The sequence below is a fragment of the Pelodiscus sinensis genome, chromosome 5 (genome assembly GCF_049634645.1).
Source record: "Pelodiscus sinensis isolate JC-2024 chromosome 5, ASM4963464v1, whole genome shotgun sequence".
In the NCBI taxonomy this organism is placed as follows: Eukaryota; Metazoa; Chordata; order Testudines; family Trionychidae; genus Pelodiscus; species Pelodiscus sinensis.
In genome coordinates, this window is record NC_134715.1 from 111474792 (window position 1) to 111499460 (window position 24669).

Sequence of the window (24669 nt, forward strand, 5' to 3'; positions counted from 1 at the left end):
TGCAGCTCAATTCAAAAGAAGACAAAGCAAGTACATTACAAAAGAGCTCTAGAGTAAGCCTGGTACTGTATCTAAATTGAAATACACTCTACATCAATTAAATGATTAAATAGCCTATAGAATTTACACAAATCAAGCTCATTTACTGTATCAAAATATTAGTATCACATTAAAGCAGAATTGTCCAAGAATGAAATATATTGCATCAAGTATTTCCTATTCCCCCAAGCACAAGTGTTTGCAGAAAACATGTAGGCAAACAAACGACACTATCTTCAGTATGACAGTGGTCCCCAACGCGGTGCCCGTGGGCGCCATGGCACCTGCCGGGCCATTTCTGTGTGCCCGCCAAGTGATTGGGGCTGGCCCTGCCCCTGTGTGCACGACGCATGGGCGGCGCCGGCCCTGGATGCGCAGCACATGGTTGGTGCCGGCCCCGGGTGCGTGGCGGTTAGGCGGCCCCACCCCTGGGTGCGTGGCACGAGGTCTGTGCTGGCCCTGGGTGTGCAGCATATGGGCAGGGCCGGCCCAGGCACGTGGCACAGAGGCGGCGCTAACCCGGAGCGTGCAGCACATGGGTGGGGGTGGTCCCACCCCCAGGTGAGCAGCGCGAGGGCTGTGCCGGCCTCAGGCTTGCAGCGTATGGGTGGCACAGACCCAGGAACGCAGCATAGGTGTGGTCCTGCTACCGGGCGCTGCCAGCTCTTGGGCGCATGGCACAGGCGCCGGCTCCAGACACGCTGCGCATGGGCGGTGGCAGCTCCGCCTCCGGGCGCACGGAACATGGGCTGTTCCGGCCCTGGGGCGCGCGGTGTGTGGGCGGCCCCACTCCTGGGTGTGCAGCACAGTTGTGGCGCCAGCCTCGGGAGTGCGGCACATGGGTGGCTCTGCCCCCAGGAGCATGGGTGGCCCCGCCCTCGGGTGCCCAGCGTGTGAGCGGCCCAGCCCCCGGGCGCCCGGCAGCCCCAAAAGGTTGGGGACCACTGATCTATATGAAAGGAGGTAATGGCCTATATTTAGTTCCTATGGACAGATGTTGACATCATCAACACAGTTTCATTATAGAGGTCAAGGATCAAATCAGTCTGGAACCTGAATCATTCTTTCACAATTGTTCTTTCTAGAGACGTGTACTTTGGGCACACTGTAGGGGCTGTGAGGGATTGGTACTGTTACACCCTGCTCTGACACAGACGTACTGGAGGGAGCTCTCTGGATCTTGCAGGGAATCCCTTGTTAAAATTCTGCTACACTGATTTCCTCGTCTCTGTTGGAACAGATTTATCTATGCTGTTCCTAAAAATACTTCTGAAGAGCAAATTACTTTGCCTTCAAAATATAGCACATGTAAAATATTTTCAAAACATTTTTCTGAAGGAAGAAAACTTTGCAGGCTGCCAAATAAGCACTCAGTTCCTCCCGGCTCATCTTGGTGATTACATGCACCTCTGGTACACTGGGCTGGCCACAGGCAAAGGCAAGACATTTTTGTAGTAGCTCATTGTTTGTGACAGCTCCACCACTATGTTCTATGTTCTGATGCTAAACATGAGACACTAATATTCAGATACGCAAACTTGCCACCTTTCACAGATGCAAAATGAACTCTACAATTTATAACAAAAATCACCAAGTGATAATTATTTTAAATTTAACATAGTCTTGACAGTCTAGGAGACAAACACAAAGGGTATGTCTACACTACAACCCTAGTTCGAACTAGGGTGGTTAATGTACTCATTTGAAGTTGCAAATGAAGCCCGGGATTTAAATATCCCGGGCTTCATTTGCATCTTGCTGGGCGCTGCCATTTTTAAATCCCCGTTAGTGCAGACTCCGTGCCCGCGGCTACACGCGGCACGGAGTAAGTAGTTCGAATTAGGCTTTCTAATTCGAACTACCGTTACATCTCGTTCCACGAGGTGAAGACATGATTATTAAGTTGGAGCTCCATGTCAGTCTTGGTCGTGCATACATTTTTAGGAAATTATTGTTTTTTATACTTGTTGAGTATCCATGTACAAAGCGCTATAAAGATCAACATTTTCATTTACCTTGTTCAAATTTTCATCTGTAACTGGTTCTTCATAGATGCGAATTTTGTCCTCCAAAGATTTTTTCAGAATGTATATCTTATTTTTATTCTTGGATCGTTGTTTTTTGACCTTGGGCTGCGGCTGTAAAAAGTAATCACATCATTAAATATTTTTAAAATGTAGATGACAGTAATAAGTATTACTATTATTACTATGATGGGCAATTCTCCAGTTAATACAAAATTGCAAACTTGACTTTCATGACAAAATGCATGTTCTAACTATCTTTCAGAGGACCCATTCAGTACTTACAGACCAATCTCCAAAATGTGCCTAATTTTCTTGAACACGGGTTTACATAGTCATTCCATCCATGAAAAGAGTGTGCAATTGCAAAGCTGCATTATTGCATTTTTTTCCTGATAGCAGAGGGGAGATAAATTTTGTTTCACACAAACAAATGCTATAGGAAATGACTTGATGAAATTTTACTCATCTCTTTACAACGCCATAAAAAGAACAAGATATCATAGTCATTTAAAATTAAATGATTTTCAAGATGCACTATATGAATCACATATGACCCATGATAATAGTAAAGAGCACCTTACCTTACTATGTAATCAGATTATTCTTTACAAGAATATAGACTAAACGAAATGTACTCAGAGAAAAGACATCTGTTCAACTATAAGGCTCTGCAAAATCATTTTCCTTTTCAAATGCAGAGTATTCTGAAAATCATTGAGGTTTTGAGCTAGTCTAATTCCCAGTGCAATTAGCCTAAGTTAGTTTACACATGAAGAAAAACACAAGCAATCTTTGTTATAGCGCTATTACTTACAATTCATAGAAGAGACACACTTCTTTTTTGTGTGGAAAAGTTAAGATAAAGAATTAATATGTAGCTTGTAACATTCAATGAAATTACAAATCCTCCACACAAAGTTAAACAGATAAATAGAAAATTTGTTACCCAGTTATCCAATGCGACTAGCTGACTACCTGATAAGCAAAAGCTCATTGGCTAGTCGACTAGTCACTTCTCTCACCTTTACTGCATGTCTCAGAGAGAGGCAGTAAAGGAGGGAGCAGGAGCCAAAGTTGCGGGGAGCCAGCTTAAAAGCTGGTTCCCCCAGCACCATCTCTGTGGCGAGCAGGGGAGGCAGAAAAGTCCCTATTGCTGTACCGCTCTTTGAAATGTGTAAGAGCTTCAGGCAACTCTTGTACATTTCAAAGGAAGAGGCGCAGCAGGGAAACCATGCCTCTCCCTTTGAAATGTCTAAGAGCCAACTGCAGCTCTGGTGCATTTCAAAGGGAGAGGCACAGCAGTTGGACCCCTCTGCACCTCTTTTTCTGAAAGGTATAGGAGCTACCCACAGCTTTTACATATTTCAAAAGGAGAGACGCAGGAACGGGGACCTAAGCAGTCCCACGACACCTCTTCCTTTGAAATGTATAAGAGCCGCAGGTGGCTCTTGTACATTTTAAAGGGAGAGGCACAGCAGGATAGCACCCCCCCATCAACTAATCGAGTAGTTGATGGAAATTCCATTGACTACTCAATTATTTGATTAATCGAAATTTAACCTCACTAGCTGGGAATGATCTCTTGTTGGAGTTGGGCTAGTGTGAGGTCCAGAGTAGCATTATGCTCAGTAAGAGACTTAAAAATGAGAGTGTCATCCAAATAGCAACACATCTCTCAACACATTACCCAGGAGTTGAGAGACCACTCTGTGTAATATCTTAGGTGAGACTAAGCCAAAAGGAGCTGTAGACAGCAATATTCCCAAATGATGTGCTGAAAGTCAGCAACAACTGCAAACTTTCAGGTGTTTGCTAATAACTGGAGTGGCCAATAACAGAGAAAATCTCTGATTCTCTTACCCAGCAAGTCACCTGTTGAAGGCTGGCAATAGAAATGGCTCGTGTTTCCCATATTTATTATGGTCCCTAAAAACTGCACAGTTGAACATCACCACTCTTCTTGTATATGATTACAATAAGTGAGATCCAATCCTTCCATTTCCCACACGATACCAAATTCTATTTGGGCCTTCTCCACACCTACAGGAAAAATGTAATGCGCATGTGGTGCACACTTCTGTTCTAGTCCAGTTTCTCAACTTTTTTCCCCTTAGATTCCCCTAACACACCATGACCCGCTTGTGGCACAACTGTTATTCTGCATATAAAAGCTAGGGCTGGCATTAGGGAGTAGTACACGAGGCAACTGCTTGGGCCACACACCACAGAGACCCCATGAATCTAAGCTACACAAGCTGCAGCTTCAGGACTGGGTGGTGGGCACAGGGTGGTGGGACTTATGAGTCACAGTGAGTGTAATGCTGGCACTGCTTGGTAGACCTCCTGAAACCTGCCTGTACCTCCTCCCCTCAATACAGCTTTGAACCCCTGGTATGCCTTTGAGAGGACAGAGCATAATGTTTTTCCCACTGTCTGCAAGCCATACAAATTCCAAGCTTTTATAACTAACGTCAAGCAAGCAACTGTCCGGACCGTGAACTAACCCAGAAGGGAGAGTATAAATGCAGGCACCGCTATCCACCAGAAACTTCAGCAGTGTGCCATTAATTTCCAGAGGAGAGGATATCAGCTCCCATGTCTTATCACAAGACAACCACACCACAGGAAACATAAGTAAAGTTAGTCTCAGCCAACTCCACATTCATAGGCTTCCTGTCTTTGTGACCTGCTGTACTGCAGTGCCTTAATTCAAAAAGCGGACTTCCTTCTCACAAGCCCCCTGGGGCAGGCAAGGGATTGGCTAAGTGACCCATACCATCACAGCAGAACAGTGAGCCACTGACAACTTTCACTGTTGAGGTACCATGGTACAGGAGTAGGTAGCACTTTACGAGTTTGGGTGATGGAAACAGAAGCAGCAGCTGATGGCTTAAGTGGAGATACAAAGGTAGCAGATGTCTGGAATACAGAATCACTTTTACCCTGAGCCTTCTCAAAGGCCTCACTCTTAGCCAGTGTGCCAGGAAAATCTAGCATTTTCGCATCTTTACTAGTAACTGTTTATCCAGCTGGTCACTGCTATGCCAATCAGAAAAATCTCTTAGCATAATCATCATATCGTCTTAAATTCACAGTCCCTGTCTCAGTACTGCAAATGACATGCATACTCATGTATGGTATCATTGGGCCGCTGGACAGCTCTAAAAATATTTTCCTCTTTAACAGAATGGGATTTCCAATTCCAGAATACTTGCTGAGGTGTTGCATAGTTGCATCAAGGAGGACTTGGGCTGTAGGAGCCCACCTTAAATATCAACGCTATCACGGACTAAGCAGCCTGGGTAACCTAGGAGTATTGCAGAGCTGTATGATCTGCATATAGTTGCAAAAATTTAGAATATAGAATCACCAGCTGAAGGCTGTGCACACAGCAAGGGCTGCAAACAGAGGCACTCACCCCCAAATTGCACTCTGATGCACTCTGAAGTTTTTTATAGCAATTCAGAAAAAAAAAAAGACGACATATCAGTAGAGCAGAGATAGGGAACCGTTTTGGGATTAGGACCTGCTGACCCACAGAAAAATCAGTTGGGGGCTGCACACAGGTGAGAAGCAAAGAGAGGAGCCCTTTACTGAGGAGAAAGAAACTTCCGATATTCACCTCACACGCCAGAGCTTGGGGTGGAGAATGGGGGAAGAGGGAATTCAGGCTAGTAAATTCTGTGTGCTCCAGCCTTGCAGGTGGGTGGCTGGAGCACCAGCATGGGTTCCTCAATGCTGAGCCTCAGAGGCCGGATACAGGCAAGCCATGGGCCGCATCCAGCCCCCACGTCTGAGGTTCCCCACCTCTGCTGTAGAATGTCAGTTAAAACATGTGGTAACCATGAACTGGTAAGGTCAGCAGCAGTCTGAATAAAACATGGCAACAGTCTGAATGGCAGATATGCAGCAGCAGGCCGTTAGCAGCTGCATATACCCAGTACAAAGGCTGTGCATGTGCGTGCATAAACAGGAACAAGACCAATGCAAGTAGCAGGAAGCAGGGAACAAAACAGGGATCAGGAAGCAGAAAGGCAACGTACACACCAGTCATCACTAGGGCTCCGTAGCTGTCTCAGAGGTCACAGAAGTCACACATTCTGTGACTTCTGCAGTCTTTGAGACGCTGGAGCGGTCCTGGGAAGTTGGCCCCAAGGACTGCCAAAGCAGTGGCTGAGGTGGCTGGCTCCAGGAACTGCTTAAATAGTTGTCGCAGGGGAGGTGGAAGATGCAGCAGGTGGCTGGCTGCCTCGGTGACCAGAGTAGTCACTTCTCAATGGTCCCTGGCAGCTGGTGCTGCTGGACCTCCTGAAATGCTCTCTACTCCCAGATCAGCACCTCTGCTCCCAGCCAAAATTTAGTCAGGAGTATACAGTACAAGTAAAGGACAAGTCACAGGCAACACGTGACTAAACCATAGCCCTAATCATCACAGAGGCACAGCGCTGATGCCTTGCACTGGCGAGGAGGCCAGGATCCAGCTGTTACCTACAGAATCTGATAAATGAATCAGTCCATGCAGTTAGGAACTGACCCTAGTTACATTCTGCTTCCAAAACACATGAAAAACGGCACGTGTACGGAAACCCACTCCTGAAAAAAAGACAGAAAGTAAATGTACACATCTGGGAAACGTAAAGGGTTTCAATACTGACTGATCCTACCTGTTTGTCAGATACTACTAAATTCTGATCCACTTTTAGCAGCTCTGCATCCCTCCACACCAACTGATATGCCTGAAGCAAAGCTCTTGCCCGTATCTTTGGCAAAGCTAAGTTATTGTCCATCTGAGAATAGCAGCAATGGAACTCTTGCCTCATTCTGAGGAACTCTTCTTCAGATAACGAAAGGGGTAAACTTAAAAGTCTCCTGTTAAACAAAACCAAACACACATCATTCTGTGGGATAGGCAAATGGCACAGAGTAAAAGCAAACCAAACCCCCTTTTCCCCTTCAAACTATCTTTGGAGATCCTAGTAGCCTACAAAGTGTGTTCTCCTTCCCAAGTGACCAGGTTCTTTGGATAGCAGGGTATTAGGTGGAAACATGATTCCTATATTTGAAAAAAAAATTTTTGGAAGAAATTATTTTAATGCAATTTTAACATAAAAATATTTCCCATGAAGATTCTAACATCATTCTAAAAACCATTTTTCACACATGCACAGGATGTATAAAGAGTTCCTTTGTGCCTATCTTATCAATGTAAGGACCAGATATGATGAATGTTTATTGGTAAGCTCTCATTTTAAATCACTGTAGAGTTTGATACTCATTTGTAAACATTCTATATCAGCTTTTTTAAACAGAACAAATGGAAAAAGTACTAGAATTCTTTGTAACAATTTCAAAATACCCTTGTGTTAAAGTTTCAGAGAGATAACCGTGTTAGCCTGAAAGGGTATGTCTACACTAGCCCCTTAGTTCGAACTAGGGAGGCTAATGAGGGCAACCGAAATTGCAAATGAAGCGCGGGATTTAAATATCCCATGCTTCATTAGCATGTTCCCAGCCAGTCGCCATTTTAGAAATTGACTAGCCTGAAGTAACTGCCCGTGTCTACACGCAGCAGTGAAACGGGATTCCGAATTAAAGCCCTAACTCGAATTAGCTGTTAAACTTCATTTCACCCTCATTAGCCTCCCTAGATCGAACTAGGGGGCTAGTGTAGATATACCCTAACTGAATAAACTTAAGCAACAAATAGTCTTTCAGCTCCTTAGGATGCGTCTACAGTGCAAACTTATTTCGAAATAAGCTATTCCGGAAAAAATACTCTGAAATAGCTTATTTCGAAAATGCCCGTCTACACTACAGGAAAGTCTCAAAATTAGACCAAGGCAGTCTTCCCTAATGTAGATATTCTACCTTGATTTAGAATCCCAGGAAGCACTGGAGAGTAATTAGTTTGAGTGGCCCTGGGGAGGAGCTATTGCGAAATAACAGCGGAGGAGCGTTCACACTACAGCTACTTCAAAATAGCTATTTCAGAATAGGCATTATGCCTTGTGGAATGAGGTTTACAGAAGTCGGAATAAGCTGTCCGTTATTTTGAAATTGTTTTAAAATCACGGAATTGCTGTGTAGATGCTTACATTGTTATTTTGAAATAACGTCAGTTATTCCGAAATAACGGTGCTGTGTAGACACACTCTTAGTGTGCTTGCAAAAGGGAAGTAAAAGAATACTTTTAAATTTGTAGGATTTCAACTTCAAATGTTATTCGTTTTACTGAATAATTACCATACATAGTACATTTGAATCAGAAACTCGTAAATCTTCCACTACTCTTTCCATAACTAATTTGAATTATTTAGTGATTCTAACAGTACAAATTTTCTTTGCGCTAAAATGACAGTTAAATGGGCGACTTGATTTTAATTTTGTTAGCAAATATTTTTTATGAACGCTAATCATAGTAGCTATGACCTTTTTCCTATGAAAAACAAAAATAATTATTTAAACCAGTGTTTCTCAGTGGTCCATGGACCCACTTTGAGGAATATGCTACCACGCTGCTCCAGTTTGTTTACTTGTTGGATCTGCAGCCACGGAGTCTCACAGCTCCCACTGGCTGTGGTTCGCCTTTTGCAGCCCAAGGGAGTCATAGGAAGCAGCGTGACCTGGGCTGCTGCTTTCTGTGGCTCCCAATTGGCTGCAAACAGCGAACCTCAGTCAACGGGAGCTGTGAGGCTCTGTGGCTGTGGAGCCAACAAGTTAACAAATTGGGGCAGCCCAGTAGCAGTGGTCTCAGGGTGGGTCCATGAACCACTGAGAAACACTGATTTAAACCTGCAGGACAATATAGCACTTTAAAGACTAACAAGATGGTTTATTAGATGATGAGCTTTCGTGGGCCAGACCCACTTCCTCAGATCAAATAGTGGAAGAAAGTAGTCACAACCATATATACCAAAGGATAGAATTTAAAAAAATGAACAAATATGAAAAGGACAAATCACATTGCAGAACAGAAGGGGGATGCGGGGGGGTGGGAAGGGGGAGGAAGGAAGGTAAGTGTCTGTGAATTGCTGATATTAAAGGTAGGGAGAGTGGGATGTTTGTGAGTTAATGGTATTACAGGTGATAATTGGGGAAACTGTCTTGGTAATGGGTGAGAAAGTTCAAAGACTTGTTAAGTCCCTGTTGGTAAGTGTCGAATTTTAACATGAATGACAGTTCAGAGGATTCCCTTTCAAGTGCAGATGTAAAAGGTCTTTGTAGCAGAATGCAGGTGGCTAAGTCATTTAGAGAGTGTCCTTTCTGGTTAAAGTGGCAAGAAACTGTTTTCTCTTTGTGATCTTGTCTGATATCTGTTTTGTGGGCATTAATCCTTTGGCGAAGTGTCTGAGATGTTTGTCCAATGTACATAGCAGACGGACACTTTCGGCACATGATAGCATAGATTATATTTCTGGATGCGCAGGAATATGTGTTCTTGATCTTATAGCTCACTTGGTTAGGTCCAATAATGGTATCAGCAGAATGAATATGTGGACAAAGCTGGCAACGGGGTTTGTTGCAAGGGAAGGTACCAGGGTTGGTATTAGTGTGGTATGTCCTGTGGTGGTTGGTAAGAACCACCTAACCTCAAGATGATTCTTACCAACCACCACAGGACATACCACACTAATACCAACCCTGGTACCTTCCCTTGCAACAAACCCCGTTGCCAGCTTTGTCCACATATTCATTCTGCTGATACCATTATTGGACCTAACCAAGTGAGCTATAAGATCAAGAACACATATTCCTGCGCATCCAGAAATATAATCTATGCTATCATGTGCCGAAAGTGTCCGTCTGCTATGTACATTGGACAAACATCTCAGACACTTCGCCAAAGGATTAATGCCCACAAAACAGATATCAGACAAGATCACAAAGAGAAAACAGTTTCTTGCCACTTTAACCAGAAAGGACACTCTCTAAATGACTTAGCCACCTGCATTCTGCTACAAAGACCTTTTACATCTGCACTTGAAAGGGAATCCTCTGAACTGTCATTCATGTTAAAATTCGACACTTACCAACAGGGACTTAACAAGTCTTTGAACTTTCTCACCCATTACCAAGACAGTTTCCCCAATTATCACCTGTAATACCATTAACTCACAAACATCCCACTCTCCCTACCTTTAATATCAGCAATTCACAGACACTTACCTTCCTTCCTCCCCCTTCCCACCCCCCCGCATCCCCCTTCTGTTCTGCAATGTGATTTGTCCTTTTCATATTTGTTCATTTTTTTAAATTCTATCCTTTGGTATATATGGTTGTGACTACTTTCTTCCACTATTTGATCTGAGGAAGTGGGTCTGGCCCACGAAAGCTCATCATCTAATAAACCATCTTGTTAGTCTTTAAAGTGCTATATTGTCCTGCATTTTGCTTCAACTACCCCAGACTAACACGGCTACATTTCTATCATGATTTAAACCTTTCATCCAGCATATTCCAGTGTAAAAAGTAGAGTATTCAGCTAATTTAAGTGGCAAATTGTAGGTAATTGCAAAGTATGACTTTAGTTTGCACAAACAAATCCACAAGCAAACTCTTCAAAATATATAGGTTTATCATAATAGCATATCATAACACAGTATTCTGTATTTTGATACGTTCTTTCTTGTCTCCCTAAAAGTCTACCTGGCCACCTCTGTGGGCAGACAGAAGGGTGGTTGGGTCAAATTTCAGTTGAGTGACAATACAATCGATTTTGTACAATAACACACAATGTTGACCCTCTGCCCAGAAGGGGGAGGTAGGCGGGACAAATGGTGTTGCAACAAGGAATCTGTTCCTGAATGGTGGAGAACTGAGATCTCAATTTCTGGCTGCACCAGATCATGCACTGAAAACAAGAGGGGGTGACTTCCAGCCAAGATACACCCAGGGTTCCCACAGGAGAAAGGGGTTGGAGACTAGTGGAAGTGGAACAGAGTGTTTGCTATGACAGATGACTGGAACTTACTCCTGCCACAGAATATCTGCGTGGGCACTACTGACTTTCAGGCTTGGAAAACATAAATTTTCCGTCTGGTGACAGAAGGTTAGCTCTTACTAGGACAGACTACATGAGATCAAATACTGAATGAACAGCTTTAATACCACAGTTCTCCGATTTCCCTCTGATAACTGTGACTCTGACATTTTAAACTATTTTCATGGCTTATTTTGTGTTACGAGGCACACAGGGTCAGATTCTGATCTCAGATGGGACCAGAATCTGATTTTCTACAAGGGAACAGAAGGGACTCCTCTGAGTTCTGGGACTTCCATTACTTTTATCTGTTCCTCATCATTCAGCCTTATCAGCAATATCACCTTGGACTGATTGGGGTATATCAGGTACATCTCCCTTCTAGAGTTAAGCAACATAACTAATGAACCTTGAGTAAGAGAAAAGGAGGTTGGCTGATAGAAAGCAAACTGAGGTGCCTTTCCAGTGCAAGTAATGTGGACTACTCCCAGATTACTCCAAGCTCCAACCAGCCCAGAATGGACCTCGCATCCCAAATTCTGTTTTCTGCAGTGGCAATATGCTGCATTACCACTAGACCAGTTTTAATACTCTCGTGCCTTTGGACCAGGAACAGTTCAGAAAAACACATTTAATTTTAATTTTTCAGGTGAAAGATGATGCTACATTGGAGCTCTCCCTTTTAAATTTAATTTTTGGATATACTTCTGACACCTGAAACTTATCTGGTAACAAGGCAGCATGGTTCCATCATGCCACTTTGACTGATGAAAAATTAATCCTGCAAAAGTGGAAAAGTTGATCCTCACCAAATGTTGATGCCTGGCTCAGTGAAAAAGCTGCCCTCACAGCTAGTGCATTACTGGCATTCCATAGAAGTGGAATTTGTGCTGATGTTTTAGAGGTCCACAGACCGTGAAGATAGATATGTTGCTTCACCTGCCTTCCCTCTATCCTGACCCTGTACATTTACTTTGTGTATTGTGAGCAATCTTGTACTTTGGTATATTTGTTATTTACAGAAATATATAATAAAAATGATAAATATACAGTATATAAAAATATGAAGCAATCAACTTTTCCCTGCCTTAGTAGTCTTGAAAAGGAGAAAAAGTCTATTTATTTAAAGATTAAACAATAACTAATTTAAGCAGCTTTTAAAACAGCCCACTGATGTACTAAAAAGTTTTAATTTTAAAATTACAATATACTATCTCAAGTGTTTTAGAAGGATGATTTTTCCTCAGTTAATCACAATGCCAACAGGCTATCAGTACAGGCCATCCTCACTAGAAGTTCAAGATAGGTTAAAAAAAAAACCTTGGACTTACAGAGAAACAACTTAAAGTGACAAGTATCAGAGGGGTAGCCGTGTTAGTCTGAATCTGCAAAAGCGACGAGGAGTCCTGTGGCACCTTATAGACTAACTGAAGTGTAGGAGCATAAGCTTTTGTGGGCAAAGACCCACTTGCATCTGACGAAGTGGGTCTTTGCCCACGAAAGCTTATGCTCCTACACTTCAGTTAGTCTATAAGGTGCCACAGGACTCCTCGTCGCTTTAACTTAAAGTGAGGAATTTTTACCCCACGGCTGACTTCCATTTGCACAAATTAGTTGGGTTTTTTTGCACGACTTAGAAGTAGAGAATGAGAGGACTTATAACACATCAGTTCCTACAAGCATCAACTACTTAAGTGTGGAATGGATGTATACCGGAGTGACTTACAGCAGGGATGCCCTGTACTTCCATAAAACATTCCTATGATACTTTTAGAAATTCTTCTTTGAATCAACTGATAGTAGTAAGTCTCTACATTAAAATATTCATAGTTACAATAGTTTATCCACCTAAGATGCCTATCTTAAGGCATAATCTCCCCAATAGGTAGTACTTACTGCTCCCAAATATAGAATTAGATTTATACATAAAAAGCTAGCACTACCAGAAAAAAAGAGTGGACTAGAAACTACACAGATTTCTTATGCCATACCCATGTTAGGAAAGGATTGTGAAGTGTGAATATTTTTGGTGATGACATGGAACTATTTTATAGTATCTTTAATGATCAACACAAATAAAAAGCTATTGTTCAGAATAATTTTTGTAAGAGACTAGAGCATGTCTGGTGATCAAAATATCAAAACTGACAGTGTCAGAAAGTGTAAAGACAGTGAGAATTAATTAAGAGCTTTTGATGTAATGTTGTGTATAAAAATGTACTGGACATGTAAGCAGCTTATAAGAACCTGATTTTTATTGTTGCTTTATGAATAAAGATGGTATTTGACAAGCCTACCAGGCAGCGCTGCTAATTGGAATACATGATCATAGAATCACAGAAGACAGAAATGGAAAAGACCTCTAGGTCACTTAATCCATGCCACTGCTGGTGCATGATTGTCCTCTACAGTATATTTAGAGATAATAAGACAGTGTCTGAAAGACAGATTGAAATGATTTATGGAAGTTATTTAGAATTTTGAAAAACCCAAAGTCACTGAAAAGTTACATTACAAGTAACAGGTAGATTTCTTCTGTAGATCAGTTTCCCACAGAGCTATACTGTGCAGTACGCAAACTTACTGTGACAAGGCCAGGTCATCCCATTTGGCCCAGCAGGTCTCATATTTATCTCATTTTCTTTAGAGAAAAATATTTTCCCCTCACCTGCAGTTAAATTGGCATTTATGTTATATAGTCGATTTTTTTTAAATGAATACAAGTACATAAGCCATTGGGCAGATTTACCCATCAGGGCAGTCCAAATAGTTGTCTGGTACCCCTGCAGAATATCACAAACTCAATCCCACTCATGTGACCTGAAACTATGACTTTTATGTGCTCCAAGCAGTAGGGCCTTGTTACAATGTCTCATAGCAAACATTAAATTGCTGTTGCCAGAAAATATGGTACACGTTGAATCTCTCTAGTCTGGCACTTTCTGATCCGGCAACATCCATGGTCCAGCATGATTTTAGTTATCTGGATGTCGACTTACCATGGATGTCGTCAAGTTTTCTGCAGTCCCATAAAGTTTGCTTACAGCCACTGGTCCTGGCTCTCAAGTGTTCTGTGCTGTTATTTAGCTCTAATATACCCCTAAATGTCTTCTAATGGAGCCTAATGGAAGTGTAGGTAATGCTGCTAGACAATATTGACCTCCCATTGTTCAGCACTGGTCAGGACCGGAGGACTAGAGAGGATCAATCTCTAGTGCATAGACAAAAACAAAGGCTCTTCCAAAATGTACCTGAAAACCATGAAAATGCTAACCTAAACTATGGCTTTAATATTCAGTAATTATTTTTAGGGATGGAAGGCCTGAGGTATTAAGTGTTCTGTGTGCAGTGCCAAAACTGAGAAAATACTAAATATACTTGTTTTACATGCCAATAAATGTGTGTGTGTTATATTCAGGGAAAAAGCAGATTGATATAGTCTCATCATATGGTGATAACACTCATTCCAGCCCCCAGAGTCTCTAGATGTTATTAAACAGAAGCTACTAAAATCAGACATTTTTAAAGAAGCAGGTCCAGATAATTTGCATCCCAGACTATTAAAAGAGTCGAGGTAGAAGGTTGGTGGATCTTTAATATTGATTTTTAGTAAAGCTTGGTGTACTGAGGATATTCCAGAAGATGGAAAGATAGATAATGCTGTGTCAATTTTTAAAAAGGGAAAATGAGATAATTCATGTAATTTCAGGCCTGATTGAGATCCTGAGTAAGATAATGCAGTGATTAATGTGGGATTCAATTAATAAAAAACTACAGGAATGTAATGTAATGAATACAACCCAATATGATTTTATGAAAAGCAGATCCTGTCAAGCTAACCTGGTATTTTTTTTATGACATTATACGTTTGGTTGATACAGGTAATAGCATTGACATAACATATTTAGTTTTATTTAAGTGGTTTAACTTTGGCTATGTACACTGTGGAGCTATTTCCGGATACCGGAGGTACCTGAAATAGCTATCCCGCTCTGGGCGCTACTGGTCCAACCCGGCAGCACCCCAGCTGCTCTGCCCCAGGCGTCCCGATTCAGCCACTTCTGGTCAGTTTCAGCAGCGGCTGAATCAGGACACCTGGGGCAGAGCAGCTGGGGTACTGCTGGGTTGGTCCAGTAGCGCCGAGGAGCAGCGGTGCTAGTGGACCAACCCAGCAGCACCCCAGCTGCTCTGCCCCAGGCATCCCCAAGTCAGCCACTGCTGAAACTGACCAGTGGCTGACTACAGGAAGCCCCTGCCCCGGGTTTCCTGGAATCAGCCGCTGATCAGTTTCAGCAGCAGCTGACTTGGGGATGCCTGGGGTTCTTAAGTTGAATCTGTATGTAAGTCAGAACTGGTGTCCAGATTCAGCCGCTGTTGAAACTGATCAGTTTCAGCAGCGGCTGAATCTGGACGCCAGTTCCGACTTACATACAGATTCAACTTAAGAACAAACCTACAGTCCCTATCTTGTACGTAACCCGGGGACTGCCTGTATCTAGGGACAAAAGAATGTAGGCCACAGTACAGGAGTCTCTACTCTGGGAAGCTGTGACTCTGAAAAAAATTTGGGGATTGTGGTGCATAAACAGCTGTATGTGAACTTGTGATCCTGGGATGCATAATCAGGCTACTCTCCATCAGGAATAAAGAGGCTATTTCATTTCCATATTTGCCACTAGTATAACCACTGTTAGAATACTGTATCCAGTTTTGGTGCCCTCAGTTCCAGAAGGATGCTCATAAATTGGAGAGGGTTCAAGAAGAGCCACAAAAATTATTGAAGTATTAGAAAACATGCCTTAGATTGACCTCTTGGAGTCTATCAGTATATTTAGCGTAACAAAGAGAAGGTAAAGGGATGATTTGGTTACAATCAGTAAGTTTATACCTGGAAAACAAATATTTAATAATAGGCTCGTTCATCTAGCAAAGAAAGATCAATCCGTAGGCTGGAAGTTGAAGTTGATCAAATTCAGACTGAAAATAAGGCATGAATTTTTAATTGGTGAGAGTAATTAACCATTGGAACAATTTATCAAGGGCCATAATGGATTCACCATCATGGCAATTTTTAAATCAAGCCTGGATGTTCTTCTAAATTATATGTATCACACCCCCCATGCTTTATGAAAATTGACTTATGGATATAAATATGCATAACTCAAAGATGATTTATGCAAAATACCTCATATAATGTATCAATGTGAATGTTACAATCTGCTGAATCTGTATATCCTATTTTTGTGCCTGTATCATTCTTGCATGTGAAATTAGAAATCTGAAGTTTAGATCTGTTTATAATGCTAAATGTGCTAATGGGGGCCATTACTGATGCCTCAGGAACTTAATGGCTTGGTGATCAACTTAAAGACGTGTGAATAGTCTTGTTTGTCCTATAGGCCCAAACTGTGGTTAGTCCTAGAAAGACATGTGGTCATTACACCCACTTCTTTTCCATGGGGATGACAGTGCTGAACAAAAACAAGCGTCTATGCAGGAATTTCTGTGTGTGTGGGGGGGTGCTTTTTTATATATGTGGATCACAAGGGTATGAACACCCTCCTCATGGTCCCCCAAGTAAATTGGGAAATCAGCCCCAGCCTTCCTCTGGTTGGTCAGAGCATGGGGGAGAGAGGCTCAGGCAGCATGCTGCTCCTGCGTTCCCCTGGCTGACTGGAGGAAGCTTACTTGTATGGGCCTGAAAGGGTTCCCACCCTGGCGGAAAGTATATTTAAGCAATGCAAAGTCATCAGCCTTTTGTCTTCAGCTGGCCTTTGAAACTGCCTGGCCCACTCTAAGAGGATTCTTGACAACAAAGAACTCTGAAAAGTTGTATGGCCAAGCCAAAGGTCAACTCTAGCCTGAAGTTCCTTATCTGAAATAAGAACTGTTTAGAGTAAGAATCTGCATGTAACTATTCTATTAGTGGATTAAAACTAGCTACACATTTTTTGTTCATTTTAATTTAGTAACTTACTTTGATCTGACGGCTTTCACTTGCAATTACTTAAATCCTACTTTTACACTTAATAAAAACACTCTTATTATGAAGGAAATAATTGTTACTGGGGAAAGTGGGGTAGAGCGACCACTGTGCAGATCTCTCTTTCATTGACACAGTGGGTTGACCTTAAGAACTTTCACTATGTAATACTTTACTTGGGGTCTGGTCCCTTTTGGGGGTTGATTTCCTGGGTACTGTGCCCTCCTGCAGCTGAGCTGGTTCAGTACCTGTGTTGCTCTGAAGAGGGATGGTTACCGCAACCCTGTGCCTCATTTGGGGATGACCAGAGGATCTGGCCCAGGACAAGATGGAGGGGAGCCCCCGAGAGCAGGAAGGCAGGTGTCAGTGGCATGATCTGCATACTGGGGGACAACTCCAACAGGAGTTCTGTGATTCACCCCATCACAATATGCTCTAGTCATTATTTTGGGGAAATAATGTAGTATACAGGAGGTCAGAATGGTTGATCATAATGATCATTTCTGGCCTTGGAATCTGCACACACTGACTTCAGCAGGAATGGCGGGTACTGTGAATGTGTGAAACTCAGTTCCAAAGTTTAAAGAACTGATCATTAAAATTAAGCCCACATTTCTTCTTAGTAGAGGCAAAACCAAGAAAAAGAGAATGAAGAAGTACTTACATGAAAACTAACTGTTCCCAATGCCTTAATTTTTTTTGTTCTGTAAGGTTGTGTTCCAGCTCTTGGCTCAGTTTTTTCCTGGTATTCTGAAGCCATTCTCCAGTGGCCACATTTTTATCATGTTCTTCTTTTTCAAGCTGTTCAGTCTGAGTAGCAATTTCTTTTTTATGCTCCTCAACAATTTGTTGCAGAAACGGCTTTGGCACACTCAGTTTTAACAGCTCTTGAGCTATTACGCCATATTGAATGCGTTTGAGTTCATCAATAGCTTTCTCTGTCAAAGTAAATCTAAGCACTTTTATTTCTTCACTGGCATCATTATCGAGTTTTTCAATAAGCTCTTCAAATTGAACCACATGATCAGTCAGAAGATTTTGCCAGTGGCTCAAGTAGTGGCTAACTTCTTTAGTGGTTTTAAAAGTGTCTCCTATCAACATCTGCTCCTTTCTTTGTTCTTTCTGCTGATTCATTTAGCATAAAAAATAAAAACAAAACCAAGGATAAATAGAAGGAACTTCTTTCTAGTTCCAATCTCCTAGATGCATATTTCATACCAACATGCAATTATATATGATGTAATACTCAAAATGATACATCATTGCATAATATTAGCACTTCATTCAGATATGCCCCCGAAGGCCTCTATTAATTTGGGTTGAAGTTAGACAGAATTCTAACACCTACAAAAATGCCACGTGCAATTTATTTCATGCCCTGACATACTTTCAAATGTCTGAAAGGATCAGATAGCTAATGAACTGCTAAAATTCCAAAAGAAAATTCTGATTAAAAAAAAAACAGAGGAAAGAAGAGAAAAGGTTTTTATTGATATTTCATATTACACAATGCAATATTTTCAATGTAAAGCTAGCCAAAACGATCCTTGTGGGGAGAAGTTACTGAATGTTACTCAAAGAAGCCCCAGATCTCTCTTCATACTTGCTCTCTCCTTGTTTTAAACCATCTATCTTTTAAGACAGACCCCCAGAAAATTTTGAAATATATGTACCAACCAACCCAATGGGATGTCTTGCGTCTTTTGATTATTTCTGTGCAACTCACAGACAGGAGTCTAAACAGACCACTTATGAATTTTGGTATAAAGTCAATTAGACCAGATGAAGATAGAGATGGCCACCAATGGGAAGCCCAAAGAATAAAAATGGAAGTGCTGTCCCTCAGTATGACTGCCAACATTTTCCTGCATCAAGTTTGGAATCTGTGGGTGTGGAGGGTCATTCTCCATGATGCAAAAACTAACCCTATGATGAGTCAAGCTTCACAAACAGAAACTCAGCATTTTCTTCATGTATATCACTTAGCTGGTTTTCCCTGACAGCTGGGAATGATCTGGTCTTTTGCAATAAATTACTGCTTAATTAAGACACAGCTGAACTTTAGAAATACAAATACCTCACTAATGAAGGTTGTTTGTAATTCTGAACTGTTCATAGCTCTGAACAAAACATTATGGTTGTTCTTTCAAAATTATACATCTAATCACTGACTACATACAGCTTTGAAACTTTACTATACAGTAGACAAATATTGCTTTTAGCTCTCTTAATTTAAATAAAACAAACACTGAAACAGTTTCCTGACCTTGTCAAATCTATTTTTAACCCCCTCCCTTTTTTAGTAGTTTATGTTTAACAGTACTGTACAGCATTTGCTGCTTCTTTTGTGTGTGTGTGTGTGGTCTCTGCTGCCTGATTGCATATTTCAAGTTCCAAATAAGGTGTATGGTTAACCAGTCAGTTCATAACTTTGGTATTCACAACTCTGAGATTCCATTGTATATTGTGGAAATGCCACTAAAAATGATCAAGACTGATTTTGCTCTGTTATCCTAGCAGGGATGTTTATTATCTTCATCATCATCATAAAATAATTAAACTTTATCTTTCAGAGTAATCAGTATTTTTCTTTACCATAATCCATGCTCACTGTACATAATTACCTTTTGCAGCATTTCTCTTCTTCTCTTAGTAACAAGTTTGTAGTGAAGTTTTTGCTTTTCCTGTTTTAAATTATGATCCAACTTCTGTTTGACAGAATGAACCTCTGCCTGAGCTTCATCTAGAAGTGTTCCCACATGATTTTCAGACAAATGACCAGCTCTGTAATAAGAGTGTTTAATTAATACCTGCTGCCTTGAATAATTAACGGCAGAGTGAGTGTGTGTTTGCATAAAGGTACATAATTATTATTTATTTTTATTGCTGTAATGCTTAAGAACTTCTAACAAGGATCAGGATCCTACTTTAGTGGATGTTATGACAATACATATTACAAAGACAGTCTACACCTCAGACTGCTCATAGTGTGGCATTTAGATAATAGTCAAGAAGTAAATAAACAAATCGGGGTGTGAAAAGAGAACAGGAAAGAAAGAGGGGAGAAAAAAGGAGACTTGTACAAATACAGGATTAGGGTTATACAGAAGATGCTTAAAGTAATATATACAAACAAACAAAAATGAGGGATGGCAGGCTCAGGTACTTTGGTCAGATAAAGAACAGTTCTACAACTAGTGGAAAAGAGCCTAATAGTTGAAGACTGAAGGAAAAAGAGAGGCCAATCCAAGAAGTGGTGTATGTCATGTGAAACAGAAGAAATGGCATTGAAAAGAGAACTGGGAGGGAGAGGACTTGGGGGCTGTGTCTACACTGGGCCACTTATTCCGGAAAATCAACCGCTTTTCTGGAATAAGCTGCGAGCTGTCTACACTGGCCCTTGAATTTCCGGAAAAGCAACGACGCTCTACTGTACAAAATCAGCCGCTATTCCGGAAAAACTATTCTGCTCCCGCTCGGGCATAAGTCCTTATTCTGGAACACTGTTCCGGAAGAGGGCCAGTGTAGACAGCCCAGTAGTCTTTTCCGGAAAAAAGCCCCGATCGCGAAAATGGCGATCGGGGCTCTTTTCTGGAAAAGCGCATCTACATTGGCCACAGACGCTTTTCCAGAAAAAGGGCTTTTCCGGAAAAGCAGCCTGCCAATGTAGACGCTCCTTTTCCGGAAAAACTGAAAACGGAATAGTATTCCGTTTTAAGCAGTTCCGGAAATTCATGCCAGTGTAGACACAGCCGTAGAGTGGATCTCATTTGATGGGATTAAGGCAAGAAAAAAGAGTACAGCATAGAATATTCAAATGAAACGTGTTTATATTTATACATTTTAATCTAAAAATGTTAAGTCTCCTTTAAATGGTATTTTATACATGTTAACATAAACTAATTATATACTGACTACAAATGATAGTGACCAAAACCCATGCAGAGACTTTCACTTACTTGTCCTACCACTTTGAAAATAAATTAAAAGAATCAATGGGGTTTTGGATGTATAGAGAAATATAGCAACTCCATAGACCAAACTTTTCCAGTTTTACACATACTGTATAGGTCAGCTTTTGGATTCGGCTTAGACTTGAAAGATTATGACATCAGCCTAATGCCATTGACTTCTCTAATTCACACTAGATGCAATATAGTCAGGTAAGTCTCACCCTACAAGCAACTCTAATTGTATTCTAAAGACAGCTGCTCTTCTTGTCACTCAAGAGTGAGCAAAATACCTTTGAATATTAGTGTCTGAAGAGGATCTGAAATCAACTAGGTTAAGCGTTATGATTTTCACTCTTATTACCATGACTCAAAAGACATATTTCTAACATTTAGACATTGAGTATTCCCTAGAATAAAGTTAAAAAGGAGTCAAAATGGAATGTGGACTGAAAGCACCATCCCTAACACAGTGGAATTTTGTTCAACCTCCTTCTTGATTATGTTCCAAGTACCCAATTTTCTGAAGAACTGAGCATTCCGCAACTCGCAATGGTTTCAACTGGAAATGTGAGTGCATAGTGCAAGGCTGGGTCAAAGGGTCTCTGTGGGCCTAACCCGGCCCGCCAAGCGGGTTGATCCGGCTCGGGGAGGCCCTGTAGCTGCCCCACCTCAGGCTAACCAGTGCCCCACCTCAGGCTACACAGTGCTTAGAGTCAGCCCTGGCAAAGTGCGCAGAGTCTCCTCCCATCCTGAAAGGAGTGCGTGGTGCTTAGAAGTACTTCATGCGCTTCCCCTGCCCCCAAGTCCTGACTGGCCTGGGGGTGGGAAGTGTACGAAGTCTCTTCGTGCCCTGCGAGGGGCACAGAGCTTCCAAGCTTGGAGGCGAGGGGAGTGCGTAAAGTCTCCCACCCTGTAAGGGGCTCGGCACTTAAAGTCAACCACCAGCTGCTGCTCAGCTGGAGGTGACTTTAAGTGTGGTAGTCCCTTGAAGGATGGGGCAGGGATCAAGAGACTTTGCCTGCTCCTCCTTCCCCACACCCTGATTTACCTGGGGTAAGGGGGAGCAGCATGTGAAGTTTTCTCCCACTGCCAGGGGCCTGAGCACCTAAAGGAAACCACCAGGTATTCAGAACAGCTGGAAGTTCTCTCTGGGTGGGGCAAAGACTTTGTGCACCCACCCCACCCCCAGACCAATCAGGGTCTATGAGTGGGGAAGCACAGAAGTGTCCTGGCTCCACCCCTTCTAAGGCTCCGCCCCTTCCAGGATGGCTCAGATTCACTTCAAAACAATTTTAAGTGGCCCCAGTCAAAAATTATTGCCCATCCTGGCATAGTGCCTCTGAAAATAAGGACCTAATAGCACAGGGATTGACTAACTATGGCCCAGGGGTAGCATTCGCTTTGTCAGACCTTTTACAATCATAGAATACTAGGAGTGGAAGAGACCTCGAGAGGCCATCGAGTCCAGTCCCCTACCCTCATGGCAGGACAAAATACTGTCTAGACCATCCCTGATAGAGATTTATCTAACCTACTCTTAAATATCTCCACAGATGGAGATTCCACAACCTCCCTGGGCAATTTATTCCAGTGTTTGACTACCCTGACAGTTAGGAACTTCTTCCTAATGTCCAACCTAAACCTCCCTTGCTGCAGTTTAAGCCCATTGTTTCTTGTTCTAGCCTCAGAGGCCAAGATGAACAAGATTTCTCCCTCCTCCTTATGGGTATGTCTACACTACCCCGCTAGTTCGAACTAGCGGGGTAATGTATGCATACCGAACTTGCTAATGAAGCCCGGGATTTGAATTTCCCGGGCTTCATTAGCATAAAGCTGGTGCCACCATTTTTAAAAGCCGGCTAGTGCGAACCCCGTGCCGCGCGGCTACACGCGGCACGGGCTAGATAGTTTGAACTACATAGCCATTCCGAACTATCTGTACTCCTCGTTCCACATAGTTCGAACTATCTAGCCCGTGCCGCGTGTAGCCACGCGGCACGGGGTTTGCACTAGCCGGCTTTTAAAAATGGCGGCGCCGGCTTTATGCTAATGAAGCCCGGGAAATTCAAATCCCGGGCTTCATTAGCAAGTTCGGTATGCATACATTACCCCGCTAGTTCGAACTAGCGGGGAAGTGTAGACATACCCTATGATACCCTTTTAGATACCTGAAAACTGCTATCATGTCCCCCCTTAATCTTCTCTTTTCTAAACTTACAAACCCAATTCTTTCAGCCTTCCTTCATAGGTCATGTTCTCTAGACCTTTAATCATTCTTGTTGCTCTTCTCTGGACCCTCTCCAATTTCTCCACATCTTGAAATGTGGTGCCCAGAATTGGACATAATACTCCAAGTGAGGTCTAACCAGTGCAGAGTAGAGCGGAAGAATGACTTCTCGTGTCTTGCTCACAACACACCTGTTAATGCATCCCAGAATCATGTTTGCTTTTTTTGCAACAGCATTACACTGCTGACTCATATTCAGCTTGTGGTCCACTATAACCCCTACATCCCTTTCCGCCATACTCCTTCCTAGACAGTCACTTCCCATTCTGTATGTGTGATACTGATTGTTCCTTCCTAAATGGAGCACTTTGCATTTGTCTTTATTAAACTTCATCTTGTTTACCTCAGACCATTTCTCCAATTTGTCCAGATATTTTGAATTATGACCCTATCCTCCAGAGCAGTTGCAACCCCTCCTAGCTTGGTATCATTTGCAAACTTAATAAGCATACTTTCTATGCCAATGTCTAAATCGTTGATGAAGATATTGAACTGAGCCGGTCCCAAAAAGACCCCCGCGGAATCCCACTTATTATACCTTTCCAGCAGGACTGTGAACCATTAATAACTACTCTCTGAGTACGGTTATCCAGCCAGTTATGCACCCTCCTTATAGTAGCCCCATCTAAGTTGTATTTTCCTAGTTTATTGATAAGAATATCATGCGAGACCGTATCAAACGCCTTACTAAAGTCTAGGTATACCATATCCAACGCTTCTCCCTTATCCACAAGACTCGTTATCCTATCAAAGAAAGCTATCAGATTGGTTTGACATGATTTATTCTTTACAAATCCATGCTGGCTGTTCCCTATCACCTTCCTACCTTCTAAGTGTTTACAGACGATTTCCTTAACTACTTGCTCCATTATCTTCCCTGGCACAGAAGTTAAATTAACTGGTCTGTAGTTTCCTGGGTTGTTCTTATTTCCCTTTTTATAAACGGGCACTATATTTGCCCTTTTCCAGTCTTCTGGAATCTCTCCTGTCTCCCATGATTTTCCAAAGATGATAGCTAGAGGCTCAGATACCTCCTCTATCGGCTCCTTGAGTATTCTCGGATGCATTTCATCAGGTCCTGGTGACTTGCAGGCATCTAACTTTTCTAGGTGATTTTTAACTTTTTCTTTTTAAATTTTATCTTCTAAACCTACCCGCTGCCCACTAGCATTCACTATGTTAGGCACCTTCAGACTTCTCAGTGAAGACTGAAACAAAGATGTCATTAAGCATCTCTGCCATTTCCAAGTTTCCTGTTACTGTTTCTCCCTCCTCACTGACCAGTGGGCCTACCCTATCCTTGGTCTTCCTCTTGCTTCTAATAGATTTATTTTGACCCTCAAGTTCCAGACTTCTCACAGCTCCCATAATCAGCATGTTTCCCCTCCTACATGTAAGGG

At 42.1% G+C, this 24669-nt stretch overlaps 1 protein-coding gene across 4 annotated transcripts in view; it reads right to left on the bottom strand.

Moving 5' to 3' along the window:
- The window catches only part of EVC2 (EvC ciliary complex subunit 2), a 156110-nt gene that overhangs the window by 38313 nt on the left and 93128 nt on the right, over nucleotides 1-24669 (bottom strand). For 3 of the 4 annotated variants that reach the window (XM_075930754.1, XM_075930752.1, XM_075930755.1), the window contains 4 exons: nucleotides 19654-19813; nucleotides 17694-18154; nucleotides 6731-6935; nucleotides 2055-2177 (listed from right to left, as the gene is read on the bottom strand). In XM_075930754.1, coding sequence (XP_075786869.1) covers nucleotides 2055-2177; nucleotides 6731-6935; nucleotides 17694-18154; nucleotides 19654-19813 — 949 coding nt within the window. The remainder of the gene's footprint in view (nucleotides 1-2054; nucleotides 2178-6730; nucleotides 6936-17693; nucleotides 18155-19653; nucleotides 19814-24669) is intronic. The other variant, XM_075930753.1, reaches the window with a different exon arrangement.